Raw genomic sequence first — 16,671 nt, forward strand, 5'->3', positions numbered from 1 at the left:
ACTTGTCCTGACCACTTCTCCTGCAGAAGAAACTTGTGGCTGCATATGGCTTTGCAGAAAAAAAACCCAGTTTGAGATAGTTACCAGTGATAAGCCAGAGCAATGGTGATGTGGTGATGATTCTAGAGTGGACGAGGCCAAGCCCATGTTGAGCTACCGCCCACTTTAAGTCATGCAGCCCCTGACCAATAAGGAGCTTCCACTCAGCACAGCATTACCAGAATGGGTGTACTAGTGTGGTTTGTGTTCTACTCCACCCAAAAAGTCAAGATTCATTTTTTTTGACCCACTTAAAGGTGCAGTGTGTAATTTTTAGCCGCATCTGGTGGTGAGGTTACGAATTGCAACCAACAGAAGTTATGGTGGCCGACAGGAGATGATGTCGTCGTCTGAGAGAGCAGAGAGTAGCCAGTTACTACTCCATTTATAGTAGCCATTTATCTTCTTTACGAAGATAAATGAAGAAATGGTATTTACTTAATTATTCAGTTAAACAATATTTTATTGTGAATATTATTGTAACTTGTTCATCATTGTGTCAGTGTTTTATTCACTGACTTTAGCTAGCTTCCTTGCACGAAGAACAACATAGTGATGAAACGCATTTGTCCGTTTAGGGCCATTGTAGAAACATGTCGATGTAATACCGGCATATCTTAAAATATGTCAGTGCCATTGTTTTGTCTCACGATGCACATCAGTAATGTTTTTTTTCATCTTTTTTCTAAGGTACGTTTATAAAAGCTACTTAAATGTCCTAATTGAACTAAGGCCTAATCCTGGCTCTGTCTGTAAAAGCAGGACTTATTGTTTTTGAAATAAGATTTCAATGTACTGTTAGGTTTAAGTGTATGGTAAACTAAAATATACTTTGATGTCATTTCTATTGAAACTTGTCTATCAATTATTTAAATATAGTTGTAATTATAGTTGCAGTTTAAGTTGCAGTTGAATACATTTAAAATAAAATAGCTTTAAAAGTAATATTAGGCCAAACAATTAATGCTGTTGTTAATAGGCACCTGGTTAGCACACTGTGTAAGACCAAAGTCCCTTTAAGACACGTCATTTCACTCGGCGGCCATCTTTAAAACACCTCTCGGTCATGCAAGTGCAGCTCCTATCTCTCTGAATGGGGAAACATCAAATTCTCCAAAACTGTTCGCCAAGCTTACCTTTAAATATTTGAAATCACCACTGAAATCTGACAACAACTGTCTCATAAATCTTGTTTCTAAATGCTTGAATCGTGACAAAAAAAAATTCATTTTTCAGACTGGACCAAGCTAATGCGCGATCTCAGTCTTAAGCGCTCGTCTCAGAACACTGACAGAGTTCTGTGAACTGACTGTGAAAACTGCAGTGACGCGATGACTTTACCAGTCGACGATTGGCTCTTTTCTTATGAAGGCGGGACTGATTCCGCCATATTGGGCGTTGCACTTTCTCCCATTCATAATAATACGAGTGCACATTCTTTCTGTATATAAAGCCTTAGTAAGACTCACTCATAGACCATTAGACTGATCAAATTACAAAGCAACAGACAACAATCAGAAAGGAAAAATAACTTCTAAACAAGGCAAGTTTGACAGGGCAGTTTGGAGGCTTTCTGATTGATCCAGCAGTCAGAAAAGATGAAATGCCTGCAACACATTGGACAGGTAAACTAAAGATTGATACAAACATTCTGAACGATAAGCTTTCTGTACTCTGCAACCTACGTACACCTCCTGCTGTGCGGCCCTTCAATCAACAGTGGCCATTTTTCCAGAAAAAATGAGCGCTAAGTGTGTCCTGCCAATGAAGGTCAGCTATTAGCGGGGCGGTCCCGTGTAGTCGCTCCTACCTGCTGCTCTCGCGTGGAGGGCGCTCGAGCGCCTGGAGGAACCAGACAATGAAGCCCAATCACCAACAACCACCATTCAAATCAAGGACTGATTGAAGTAGTGCCGCAATTACCTTCCTGAGTAGAGCTTTGTTTTCCCACCGTCCTCCATTCCACTCTTCTTCCTCCTCACAGATCTCCTCCGTTTGTTTAAAAGGGCATCGACAAGGACACGGCCAGGCTCTTACAATAGAAGCGGGAGAACCGGGTCAGAGAGGTGGAACACTGTGTTAGCAAGTCGACTTCCAGTCAAGTGAGTCTGGGTTTGCGAGTGAAGGGGGGAGGACTGGAGAAATGGAAAGAAAACTACACTAAAGTAACAAGGGTATTTGAGGTTTTCCGAATGTTTTGAACAAGCAACATATCTAAACAAGCTCTCTACCCGCCCCCGTTCTCCCAGCAGCCGTCTCCTCATCAGTGCTCTTCTCCAGGGAATCTCATGAAAACTGTACGGATCGTATTGCACACCAAAAACTCAATAGCTTCTCTGCCCTTGACAAGTTTTTCCAGCAATCCATGTTTTCACTGCTATACCGTAGGGGGCGATGCTACGCATCTTCTGAAATATTACAGCATCTTGGGTTCCAGAAACAAGCAAAGAAAAAAGATCTGCGTAAACCAAGGACGAATAGATTGCTTACGCACTAGTAAGCTAACGTGATCATCAGACATTCAACAGCATAGAAATCAAAACTGCCTAACGTTACAGAATGAGATGTCGGACCCATAAAGAAGTAACAACTGTGAAGCTTTGAGGTGTTGATGGACGTGATCTACTCAATGTATGTTTTGATCACCGTTCTGAATCCGATACTTTTGACAAAAACCTGATTTTCTCAGATTTTTATTTTATTTTATTTTATTTTATTTTTTTTTTATGAAACATCCACATTCAAGTATTAATAAAAAAGACTGAATGAAGCTAGAATAAAATGAAATAAAACTAACTAAATAAAACTTTAGTTGCTTCAATCCAGTAAATGTTCATCTTGAAATATTACATGCATACAATATAAAAGTTATTCTTATGTTAACTTATTCTTATGTTAACTTTATAAAGGTCATCAACGACTTGAAGGTGGACGTTTTTACTAAAAGTAATTTTACTTAGTATAATTTTTTACTACGTTTTTGAAAAGAATAAAGTATTAATCAGACGACAGCATGCATGTAGTAGATTCTGTAAAACAGGTTTTTCAGCAGTTTTGATCATTTAGAGGCCTTAGACATTTGTGTATCAAATATGATACTGTACATTAAGCTTTGTAGGGTTTAGTTTAAAAATAATCAGAATTGGTATCGGAAAATTCCCTCACTGACCATCTCTGTCTAACATCCGATGTATGTTCTGATTGGCTGTGATTGTACAACATCACACTGCATTGTTGCCTTCAGTGTGGAAAGACATTACTTGTTATTGGAAGCTAGTAGTGTTTTTCTTAAAAGCGCTTTTATAGTATGATGCAAAGCAGTGTAAATGCACCCTGTCAGTGGGATTCATGCCTCTGTGTGTCCTCCAGGACTCCAGTGCTGGTGTTTCAGTGTGCTGAGCGTCACGTGATCTGCCTGGACTGCTTCCACCTGTACTGTGTGACCAGACTCAATGAGCGGCAGTTTATCCGGGAGCCGCTGGTGGGATACTCCCTGCCCTGCGCAGGTAAACACGTGTTCAAGTGTTCATGGACGTGAGCGGCTATTAGTGCGCGTGTGTGTTTCTGTATTTCGTGTGTGTCTGTGTGCATAGGCTGCTGTGTTTGGCAGTGATTGATGGTGGTGTGTTGGTGGCTGCAGTGAAGAGGAGATACTATCAAATTGTTCTCCTTCACTCTCTGACGCACACATTCGCACACACTGGGCCCTCGCCGTGCCCCCGTTGGCCCACCACATCCGTTAATGCCACCCGGTAATGGGGCTCCGGGGAGAAGCATTGACCCCCTATCAGGCAGAACACCCCACCAATCTCTCAAACGCTGTATCTCTCTGTATCTACCGCTGTCTTGCTCTTGCACTCCTTCATTTGTTTCGCTGCCATTCTCCTCCTTTCGTTTTCTCTTTCACTGATATTTTTTTGTCTGACTCATTTTATGCTCTCAGTACTTACAGTTTTGCTTCGGCTGCATCTGGTAAAGACAGTCAATATCACTTTACAATAAGGTTCCATTTGTTAACATTAGTTCACTACATTAGTGTTAACATGAACTAACAATGAAAAACACTTTTTGTATTAATCTTAGTTAAAGGTACACTATGTAACGTTTGGCCCTCGGTTAAAAAAACTAAACTTTGTGCATTTTGCAGAAGAACATTGGTTTGGTTGTGCTTCGGCTCTGCATGACTGTGTGGATGAATATGGTTCTTTCTCATAACTAAAAAAAGAGAGGGATATTATCCCACTGCTCATAAATCATCAGGCTTGGGAGGGTTACTTTAAAAATGTATTCCGTTACAGTTACAAATTACTTCATGAAAAAAGTATTCAGTAACGTAATCCAAGTACTATAGTATGAAAGTAATGCAATCTGATTACTTTTGAATTACTTCAAGGTCACATATATAAATAAAGTCAAGCAAGAAGAAATATAATTTTTTTGAAAACCTTTTATTTATTAAGAATTTGGTCCAGTGTAAAATATTTGCAAAATATAAACTATTTAAGAAAATGTCATATAGCTGTAAGTAACTATGTTGTAGCTAAAAACCTATTAAAACTAAGCAATCAAGTCTCATTTCCACAACTTGGGAACACACAGCGCTGAATATTTATGTAAAGGGCTATACAGACATCTAGTGGCTACTGTATGGTATTACAGATTATTTTTGTTTTATTTTTAACTAACATGTACAAATTTCTACACAATCTAAATATTAGTTTATTTTAAAATAGGCCTAGGCTACATGTTGACTAAAGCCGTGATCTTTCTTAATTTGCCTGACTAAACTTGGGGCGTTGGCAGTGGGAGTTCCCCTATGTTACCTAGGCAGCGAACATCCCATTAAGTGAGAAGAGATTAAGAAAGGACATTTTGGTACAACCATGTTGTTTGCATTTTCTTCTTTGAAAACAAAAATGTCAGCGGAATTTCCATGAATTGAAAGCGTTTTTGTCCCGCGGGAAACGTTTCTACTGGCAGCAGCATTCAGCGTCTGAGGAGATTGTAGGCTGTTATTAGCGCATGCACCAGCGGGTGGCACACGTGAGTCATTACTGTCAACAGAACCAGGAACTACTGTATAATCAAGCAGCGCTTAATATAGTGTTATTATGCCAAAATACTGATTTATTAAGTTTTAAATTAAACCATTGTAATCCTGAAAGTATTCCCCCTTTTTTCAAAATGTAACTATAATCTGATTACTACGTTTTTTGACATAACTGTAACGAATTACAGTTGCTGGATTTCTGTATCCTGATTACATAACGCCGTTACATGTATTCCGTTACTCCCCAACCCTGTAAATCATTCACTACTACGCTTAAGAGTTTAGATGGAAAAGATCTCTAGCTGACTAGCTGAAGACGTTACAGTAGCTTTACCCATTAATAGACGCCGTACTTCCTTGAAAATTAATTCCAGCAAAGCTACAACAACCATAATGAAACGACTCTTCACAATAGATAATGATTTACAGTGAACTCCGTTAGAGAGATACATATGGCAGTGTTCAATAAAATACATTACTCACCTGTTGAGAAATAAAAACACCATCATCTCTGCATTGATTCTACAACATTTCAAACCCAATCAGTTCTCCGAAAAGCCAAGCCGATGTTGATTCTTGTTTTATCGCGAGCTCTGTCTCGTTCTCTTTTCTCCAGCAGACTCTCCTCTGTCTGGTGTTTGTTTCAAACGGGTGATTCTCCAGAGATTGGAGATTTAGCTGCTCCATGTCAAGCTTTCTCACTCGTTGTGACAATTAACCTCTGACCTCCCACACACACACACACACACACACACACACACACACACACACACTCAACTAACCTCCGACCTCCGACACCAGACACACGGCAAAGTATCCAGAGCAGCTTTTCTCTATTTACGGATATGATGAGACACACGAGTGAGTGACGCAAATTCTCCACGAATACCATCCCATCACGTCTAAAATATAAACACTTATAGTAAGCTTACCATAGTGTATCAGGGTAAGACAAAAACATGTTTTGGGAGAAGTATTGATGATGTATTGACTTATTATTTAAAATGTGTTAATTTTGAACATTTATTTTCATTAGTTTACTTTAGTTTTTTTCTATAATACACCATACTTCACCCAAACTGAATAATTAAAAACAAGTTAAAATGGGTAAATCTTCTATAAATATTTTTAAGTCTTCATTTTCTTTTCTGACATACTCCAGTTCTTGTTAAAACACACTAGACATGCTTATTCTGTGCATTTTTAACATGCACGGCGGAAAAAATATGCGCTGCTCGCGTCCGAGCACGAGCGCGAAGGTGTGTGCGGCAAAAATGAGGTCATTGCGGTGTGGGCAGTCGTGCGCGTTGTGTTCGCAAAGGCCGTTTCGCTCGGCTCCGCATCCGAAGATGCACGACTCCGAGCCGAATCTGGCTGAGCACGTACATCTCACTGCATCGGCGGTGTGTTTGTGCGTCTCGATTAGTTGTCATCTGACATTACCAGCATCACCTTCTCTGGCCAAAATATTCCACTTTTAACATCAGCCACAAACCTGGGTGTTAAAATGGACTCCCATCTGACATTTGAGCCTCACATTAAACATCTCTGCAAGACCTCCTTCTTCCACCTCAGGAACATTGCCAAACTTCGTTCCATACTCACCTCTGCAGATGCTGAAAAGCTTGTCCACGCCTTTATCTCCTCCAGGCTGGATTACTGTAATGCACTCCTTACCGGGATCTCTGAAAAAAGCCTTCAGAAGCTACAGAACATCCAGAACAGCGCCGCTAGGATCCTGCTGAGGGTACGCAAATATGACCACATCACCCCCACCCTCAAATCACTCCACTGGCTCCCTGTCTCACTCAGGATTGAGTACAAGGTCTCTCTACTTACTTACCAGTGCATCCATGGTGAAGCCCCCCCCTACCTCAAGGAACTTATTACCCCACAGACCTCAACACGTGCCCTCCGATCTGCCTCGGCGTATCTCCTGAAACCTCCCAGGACCAAGCTTCGTACAATGGGAGATCGGGCTTTCTGCTCAGCTGCCCCTAGTCTGTGGAATGCTCTCCCTGACTACCTGAGGACACCACAGACTTTGGATGCTTTTAAACGAGGCCTTAAAACCCACCTTTTTAAGAGAGCTTTTGATTGAACTCCCTTTTTCTGTTTTATCCTTTTTATCATGTAGCACTTTGAGATTTTCTTAAATATAAAGTGCATTACAAATTAAATGTATTATTATTATTATTATTATTAGTTGCTTACATTTACAAAATGAGCCTAAAATAGCAGACATAAGCATTTAAATAAAAATAAAGGCCCATGTTTTATAAAAATGTTCACGAAACTAAATGAAAATGTTTACAAGATGTGTAAGATATCGTTCATTTAGAGTATTGATGGAGTAATGATGCTAAAAATTCATTTTGATCACATAAATAAATTACATTTTACAATACATTATAAATAGAAACAGTTATTTTAAATGGTAAATTCACAATATTACTGTTTTTTTACTGTATTTTTTTCCTAAATAAATGGAGCCTAAATATGTAGACAGACAGACAGATACATACAGGCATATATATGTTTAGTGAGTGTTTGTCAGAGTGTGTGTGTGTGTGTGTGCACTTGTTCCTGTTGTGACAGCGTGTCTTTGTGGCCATCTATCACTGTGTGTGTGTGACTGCAGACTGGAGATTGTGTAGAAAGGTCAGACATCAGCCTCAAATGCCATTTCCACTTTTAAACAACTTTCAACAGTCCAGCCAAAACACGCTTGTCCAAAAGGTGCAGATGAAAGAGGCCAGGCACATCCGCGAAATGTGAAGAAATGATCGGCTGCCTCCGATAAACACGATTGTGTGAGCTCAAGAAGATTTTTCTCTGAAAATACAGCGGAAGCCAATGCAGCCTTAACCTTCTTTTGAAATGAGCTTTAACATAACACCTTATTACAAGCTGACCTCAAAGGTACAAAATCTCCACTTAACATTTAGTCACACACACACACACACACACACACACACACACATCACACGGCTTCCTGTGTGTCCAAGCATGATGTGAGAACCCTCCTCTCCTGTATCTGAATCATTCGCATTAAGAACAAGTTGAATTTTACAGATGCAAATGTGCTGAAAATTACAGCAGTAATGCACCCGTTCTTCATTTTACTCTAAATCAGGCCATTATTTTGAGTGGGTCACTCTGTGTATCGTGACAAATGGAATTGTCTGTGATCTTTTGAATCAGTAGAGTTCGATGTACTATGTAAACATGTTCTACTGTAATGTTCAGAACTCAAAACCTCCTCCACAGTTCAGAAAATCTGCAAAAATGGCGGTTCAGTTTTATTTTTAACAGTGTCCTCAGTCATTTCAGCCTGATCTTATTTGAGCGTCGCATTTCAGCAGATTCATTTGTGAACTTATAATTTGTGTTATGTTATACAGGTTTTGCAAAGAGGTTGTTAGTGCCAGCCATTACCAATTTTAACCTATAATAAACCATATGGACACAAATACATTAAAATGCATTAATAAAAAAGGTTTTCAGTGCCCCTGTGAGAAACCATCAATTCATAATTAATCAATTAAATTAGTCTATTATTAAAAATGTATAATATAATTAATATAATATAATACAATAATATGTATGGTTTTAGAAACAATCTAGCTTTTTTGTGTGTCATTTTTGGTAAAGAATGGAAAGACTTGACACTTTTTTTTTTTTTTTTTTTTTTTTTTTGCAAACATATTTTTATTGAATTTTACAACACATTTAACAAAAGAACAAACATAGTCCTCTTAACTTACTCAAATCCCTCCCCCTCCACAATAACCCTGGCAGTTGGTAAAAAAAAATAAAAAAATAATAATAATAATAATAAAAAAAAAAATAATAAAAAAAAAATGCTTAATCACACAGTGCTTTATATCATACACTCCTCGTAAGCATTAAGCATTTACTACAACTTCACACATCTATAGCCTCTTCAATATCTCCTTCTTTAAAAGACCTGACTAATTTTAATTACTTATGAAGTTGTATTGTCAATATCATTCTAGCTACCATTTCTACATGGATTGTGAAGCAACAGGTGACATTGCAGAAAGGTTCTTGGCCATTGCAAGTTGACTGAAAGTATAAACAAGGCTTCAGACGTGTGCTCCCCCTCGCTCTGCCGCCCGCTTTCTGTTCCAGCGAAATAAAGTGCAACCCGACGCCCCCATTTCTGATATACATCCTCTGATACACAGTAGCAATTTTGCTCTGCTTATTAAAACTTATATATGCGGGTGGGTTTTGAACCCACTCACATCAAAGGCATGAGTCATACCACTTATACTGATATTTGTATATTTATCCCTATATGTGCACATTTAATTTTTAATCATTTATATCAATCTGGTGTTTTTAAGTGCTAACTTTAGCTTTTTATCCTAAAGAGCTAAAGAGATTTGTGGATATAAATGAATGTAATTAAGTGATTTGGCTGTCAAAAATGACAAAAAAATCTGTAAAAAGTATTATAAAAGTAGTCCACATGACTGATATTCCAAGTTTTCAGATGTTGTACTATAGTTTTGTGTGAGGAACAGACTGAAATATTGTGGTCTTGACAGATCTGCACTATCTCTCCCTTGTGCATTCATGAGAGAAATAACAGTGTCCTATTTGTGAACAAATCATTCACTTGAGTTGGATCTTTTTAATCATTTGTTCATGTATCAGGCCGATCCAACACGCTCTCACTCCCAACATGTCACATATGGATGCTTGGTTGGGATCTCAGGTTACTCCTTTAGCATCATTTCTCGACATGCCGATTACTCCCGTGCTTTCACTTGTTTGCCTTATGCGTCCGATCAAGATCATTTAATTATTTGCATGCATTTGTAAAAGTATAAATGGTTTTATAAAGATTTATTCTTTCATTTATATTTTTGAGCACCTAAACCTAACACAAATAAAACACGTAACAGGCAGATAAAAGTGTCACTGATACTTGTTGCAAAAACTGACCTTTAAAAGTATTACAAACTACTTGTGTTGCATTCCAAGTCTTCTGAAGCCATGATGTCTTTATATGAAGAATAGAGCACACGCACACACATACACAAAAAAACGCTTATTTTCAACCCTCGTTCTGGCCTTCTGTCTGAAATGATTAGTTTTTTAGGGGCGGCTCTGTTGTGATTGGCTAACGTCACTGCATAGAAAAACAGTATAAGCGCAAAGTGTTTTGAAAACATCCTCCATATAAAACTGTAATTTACAGACAAAGCATTGACTGTAAATGCCGTCAACAAATGTTTCATTGTGAACTCTCCATTACACTGTGCCTCATTTACAATACAATCAGCTGTCAAATTCTCCGAACAAACATATAATCCTCCGATATGGTCCATAAATCGATTCAAAATGAACCATCCACTTGTTCCTGAAGCTGGTATCCTTATGAAATCTCTACAGAAATGAGTAAATGAGCTGTTTAAACAGTATGAGTCAAAGCGAACGTTCCTTTACGCTTCCATATACTCTTCCATTAGTCCTGTTGTCGACAGACTCTAGCGCATGGATGATGTTATCTGTATACTGTATCAGTGTAGACAGCATCAGTGATTATAATGAGCTCTATTTGCCTTGACGTGACGCGGCGCTCGTATCCAGTGTAGGCATGTGTAAGCCGTTAACCGACTGAACGCCGGTGGGCGGGGCCTATGGTGTGATGATGTATTCGTCGATGTCTTGCTCTGGATGCGGGCATATGCAAATGTGTGACGTCACAGATCCCTCATCAAACAATAAAAACGAGCTGTTTTTGGAGCTTGATTAAATTAATGCTCTGTTTATAATGAGGAGGATGTTTTAATCTATGAAACTCACAGGATGTTTTATTGGTACAAAGACCTCTTATATGTCAAAAGATCAAGGCAAATGATTTATCATGTCATGACCGCTTTAAGGTTTAGTCACTGAAAATGATCCCGCTCTGTGAACACGTGCTGTCATATCTCCATCAAAAGATACACCCTAACGTTAACATGACACAGTCGGTCACAAGACACACGAGAGCCAATGACATTTCACAATCAAAGCTGATGTAACGCTTCTTCCGGCGGCAATTTTCGAATGTTTGCACAGAATCTGGGATAAAACGTGCGAACACACTGATTTTAACTTAGAGTGTGTGTACGCTAAAATCCACACCAACGTTCATATTTATAAAAACGGTCTTTGATGTGTAAAAGTGCTCAGCGCCATGTCGGGGTCTGAGCAGACGAACACACTTTCCTTCTGAGTCTGAGAACTGCAGGTATTTGGAAACCTCAAGTAAAGGATTTGGATGTTTACTGGTGCTATTTGATATGTTAATGACTTTAATTAGGTGCTGTTTACATGGCGGAGATCTGAAACCATTCAGCTGCACACAATTTCAGGATCACTTACGATCTTGATTTTCACATCTGGAAGAGAGGGGGACGCACATTTTGTTTTTGTGTGTACGTTCGTTCTCTGAATCACACGTGCTCACATTTGAGAAATGATCGTAAGATCAAATGTAGGATTGTTTCTACGCATCATTTTATAAATCAGGCCCCTGATCTTGACAATGATCACTTTTGAGTCTGTTGCTCAAACAAATCAATCGTTTGGCCTCGGAAAAATATTTGTATTTTTAAAAAATTATATATATATAAATTGTGACTGTAATTGTATCTGCCTGTTATATCCTATGTTTTAAATTATATTTTAAAACACAAATTTCCTGTGTGTGTAAACATACTTGGCAATAAAGCTCTTTCTGATATAATAAACAAATGGTTAGGTTTTAGGGGTTGGGTTGTGTGCTCAAAATAGTGTAATGTAAATTAGTGTAATGTAATAAAATCATTGTTTCTGGTTAAATTGCAATTCATACCCCAACATATATGTCATATTGGCAAAATTAAACCCCAATAAAATGTCCTCATGATGATAACATTCCCATACCCATGGCATCTGTGTATCGATGCCAAACGTTTCTCATTGAAAGCAATGGAAGCATCCATATGTGATGAGTTGGCAGTGAGAAAGTGTTGACTGATCCAGTTCTCAAGTTCAGTTTCTTTGTGTACTAAGAAAAAAAAAAAGTCAAATGGGTCTGGAACAACATGAGGGTCAGTAATGATGATATTAACATTTGGATGAAACCTGCCCGTTTCTTACAATCGACTGCAAGCTCACAATCAGATCTGTCATCCAATCAAACAAATGATGAATAGAATCAAATCCCAACCCTATGTTTTTTTGTTTGTTTTTTTCTATTTTAATAATGTGTTTCACAAAGTTATATGTCACAATACAGAAAAAAAATAATAATCTGATGCTGTATGTGTCAGCTACACTGTACAAACTTTTCTCAAATTTTTTTAATGAAATTCCACCTTTTATACAGTATCTTTTACATCTACATTTATTATTATTCCTGTCATTATATCAGGCATGTAGGATGGCCGCCTCCCACTAAAAAATCACAGGGATGCCCTCCACCACCTGCGGGTCCCCATTTGAGTTAAAAAATTGGATCATTGTACTTCTAAAGAAACTCTCTCTCTCTCACACACACACACACACACACACACACACACACACACACACACACACACACACACGTACACACACCAATTACTGATTTGAGTAAATGTGAGTCAGTGAAGGGTTGGCTGCATGTTTCTGTGTGTGGGCACACTTATCAGACGGTGAAACGAGCGGAGTTGCATGTTAACTGGGCTCAGCCGCCGATGGCGAGTGAAACGCTAGATAAGGTGGAATTGCTGCAACACCTGTTGGAGGAAACCTTGACATTTTATCAGCTCAAAAAATATCCTTAAATACCACAGACTGCCTGCAGCCACTCCTAACACCTGCCAGAGTCAACTCTGGAAAAATCCAAATGAAACTTCTTTGCTGCTCCGCTTTAGCTCTCGCTAGTGCGGGTCTGGGGACGAATATATATATATACAGTATATACATGTATATGTATGTACTGTATATATATATATATATATATATATATAATGTATGTATATATGTATATATATATATATATATATACATATATACATACATTATATATATATATATATATACACATATATACATACATATATATATATATATATATATATATATATATATGTATATATATATATATATATATAATGTATGTATATGTGTATATATATATATATATATATATATACATATATACATACATTATATATATATATATATATGTATGTATATATGTGTATATATATATATATATATATGTATATAGGTATGTATGTATATATATATATAATATATAATATAGGCAAGTTATTTGTATAGCACATTTCATACACAATGGTAATTCAAAGTGCTTTGCATAGAAGGAATTAAAATAATCAAAGTAATTACAACAGATGCATAGGAATTAAAAACAGTATGCATAAGAAATAAAAATAACAATAAGAGATGAGAATAAAACTGTATATAAACTATATTAAGACAGTTCAAAATAAAAAAGGAGGATACTGAGGGCTAAAATACTATTCTTTACTACCTGAATCACTAAGCTTGGGTATCCCCTGTCTATAATGGAAGAGATTGAGAGTCATTTTACACTAAAACTTACCGGCTTCTAGTGTCGTCTCGCTCTCAGGACTTGGCATTATCTTTTTTGCTCACCAGCCCCTGTGGCTAGTTGTTTTCCAAAGTTACTAGCCATTCAGCATTCTCACTGGGATCGATACCATGGGGGATAACTGCCATATAGATATTTTTAATATCTCATAATTTGACAGCAGGTACATTAGGCTGCTGTCACTTTAAGACCTGATGCACGGATCCATTATACTGTTACACATGTGTTTTCTTTATCAACTGTTTACATTCACTTAAGACATAAATGACTGTGTTTACATGAATACTCGCCAAGACCGACGTTTTTCAACATTATTTTTTGTGTATTTGACGCACAAAAACTCAAATACACGCAAGTACACGTATTTGAGTTAAATACACGTATTCGAGACAAATACACTCAAATAAACGTAAAAAGAACTCAATTTAGTACTGAGAGGCGGCTTTATGTGTGTGCACTTGTGAGCATACAATCTGTGGGAATGAGTAAAATTATGCTCAATACGCGCAATCCCACGCTGAAATTCAAGCCCGGTAACACCAACAATATCCATCCGGAGCAAATGAAACGAGTGAGTGAGGAGAGGTGAGAAAGCACAGCTGGTATTATGTATGTATTCTGTGGAAAATAAATAGTGGAAGCTTTTCAGATATTTCAGTAATCGATATGTATCGAAAAAGCAATATTTTTGACAATATTTGCACTTACTTAGTTTATTATTTCAGATGCCTTTTTAAAAGACTACAATTGTAAAATGTATATATATTTTATAAAAGTCAACCCGCCAAAATGGTTAGTAGGAGACTAGGAGTAACTGTGTTACTCACCACTGCTGAAATCCACCTTTCTTTCTTTCTTTCTTTCTTTCTTTCTTTCTTTCTTTCTTTCTTTCTTTCTTTCTTTCTTTCTTTCTTTCTTTCTTTCTTTCTTTCTTTCTTTCTTTCTTTCTTTCTTTCTTTCTTTCTTTCTTTCTTTCTTTCTTTCTTTCGCACTGCTAAATGCAACCGAGGTTGCCCAAAGTGCTTTACATTAAAATAAAAAAGAATAAAAGATAAAATATCAAACATACATAGTAACCATAGACTGTAAAAAAATATGGACGTAGTGTCCGTGACGTCACCCGTAGGTTTCTGAAAACCCTTTTGAAGCCTAAAGTGGGCGTGGCTGACCGTCGCCATCTTGGCAGCGCGTCACTCCCGAATGTATTTATTTTTACAGTCAGACAATGAGCTGAGGTAATGTGATGGCTAACAGACAGCAGACAAACGGCTAATGATGACTAATGACCACAGCAGCGGGAATCCACCTGTCACTCAAAAGTGGACACGCCCTTAATTATGCAGAAATTTAAGGCTTAATATAATTTAAACGGATGAGTTATAAAAAAATTCACCCCCCTCACAGTTGTCATGAAGGGCAAAATTAGCTGTATAGACCAAATCCACTTTTTGCACCAGGCTGTAAACGTGTTTTTTTCTGCTGTAAAGTTGGGTATTTTAACATGATGAAGATACAGATTTGACTCACTTCTGCACCCAGCCTCAAGTGGCCAGTCGATGAATTGCCGTTGAATTCACTTCCGTGTTGGTTTCAAGAGAGAGACAGGGCGGTTGCCGCTTGATAGTAACAAATCTCACACCACAGACACCACATCTACCACATTGTGATTACCTGTTATAAGTGGTCAATGATAAATGCGCCTTGAGCAAGTTCTTAAATACTGATATAGATTTAGCAGATCTAATAGATAAAGGCAGCTCATTCCATAATCTCGGCCCCATACCAGCGAAAGCGCGATCACCTTTATGAAGGTGTTTAGTCCTTGGTACGACAAGAAGTTTTTGATTTTCTGAGCGCAATGATCTAGGGGGATTATAAGGAATCAAAAGTTTTGCATTGCACATCATGTCGTTTATACAGCAGGTGGGTTTCAAATGTTGCACAATGTCTTGTAGTATTAATGCAGGAATAGACTGAAACTCCCTCCACTCTGCAGTGCAGGCAGGAGTGTCTGATGGAGCAAACGCCACAAACCGAAACTGGGCATGCTGATCAATGATCTTTTGACTGAAAAAATTTAAAAACTCCTCACACGAAATAAGTGAAGACTTTTGGTATGTGTTGTTTGACAGGTTAATAACAGAATTTATAATCGAAAACAAGAATTTCTGATTACCAGCATTATCCCTAATAATGTTAGAAAAGTAAATATTTTTTGCATCTCTTGCGGCTTTCTGGATTTGGAATAAGGAGTCTCTGAGGGATTCATAGTGGACTTGAAGTTTGCTCTTTTTCCATCTTCTCTCTGCCTGCCTACATTGCCTTCTGAGGGAACGAGTCATTTCATTTAACCAGGGATTTACTTTTGATTTATGTTTTCTGGGTCTTAACGAAGCAATACAGCCCAAAGTATCAACACAGGTGGATTTGAACAAAGTCCAATGTTCATCCACGCCTAAAAGCGGCAGAGAAGATTCTAGCCTGTGAAGATTGCACTTGATTTTAAACAGCGCAGAGAATTCGACATTTGTAGAATCACTCAGTTTCCTTGACCAGCACACAGAGTCATCCAAAAGCACAGGTTGCATGCCAGTCAATATCTTAAAAGTGACAGGCATATGATCTGAAATTTTTTTCTCAAAAGCCATTTCATCACCAATTTGCAAATTATGAGTTAAAATCAGGTCTGACATATGACCCAGTTTGTGAGTAGGGCTATTTACCCATTGCACCAAGTCGAACGATTCAATCAGATTTAAGAATTCACTTGAAAGTGTGTCCTTACCACAGCAAATATGCACATTAAAATCACCCATGAGTAAAAAGCGATCATACTTACTGGACATTTCGCTCAGCAAATCAGAAAATTCCTGGACAAACATTCTATTTTGTTTCGGAGGCCGATAGACTAAACCGACCATCACAGGGTTTGTAGTTGTAATTGGAAACAGCTGAA

General features: G+C 37.8%; 1 protein-coding gene across 3 annotated transcripts in view; it reads left to right on the forward strand.

The window, feature by feature from the left end:
• prkn (parkin RBR E3 ubiquitin protein ligase) overlaps positions 1–16,671 on the forward strand; it is a 384,030-nt gene that overhangs the window by 121,176 nt on the left and 246,183 nt on the right. For all 3 annotated transcript variants that reach the window (XM_082154627.1, XM_082154628.1, XM_082154629.1), the window contains exon 7: positions 3,409–3,545. In XM_082154627.1, coding sequence (XP_082010753.1) covers positions 3,409–3,545 — 137 coding nt within the window. The remainder of the gene's footprint in view (positions 1–3,408; positions 3,546–16,671) is intronic.

Source organism: Leuciscus leuciscus, assembly GCF_965113295.1.
Source record: "Leuciscus leuciscus genome assembly, chromosome: 22".
Lineage (NCBI taxonomy): Eukaryota > Metazoa > Chordata > Actinopteri > Cypriniformes > Leuciscidae > Leuciscus > Leuciscus leuciscus.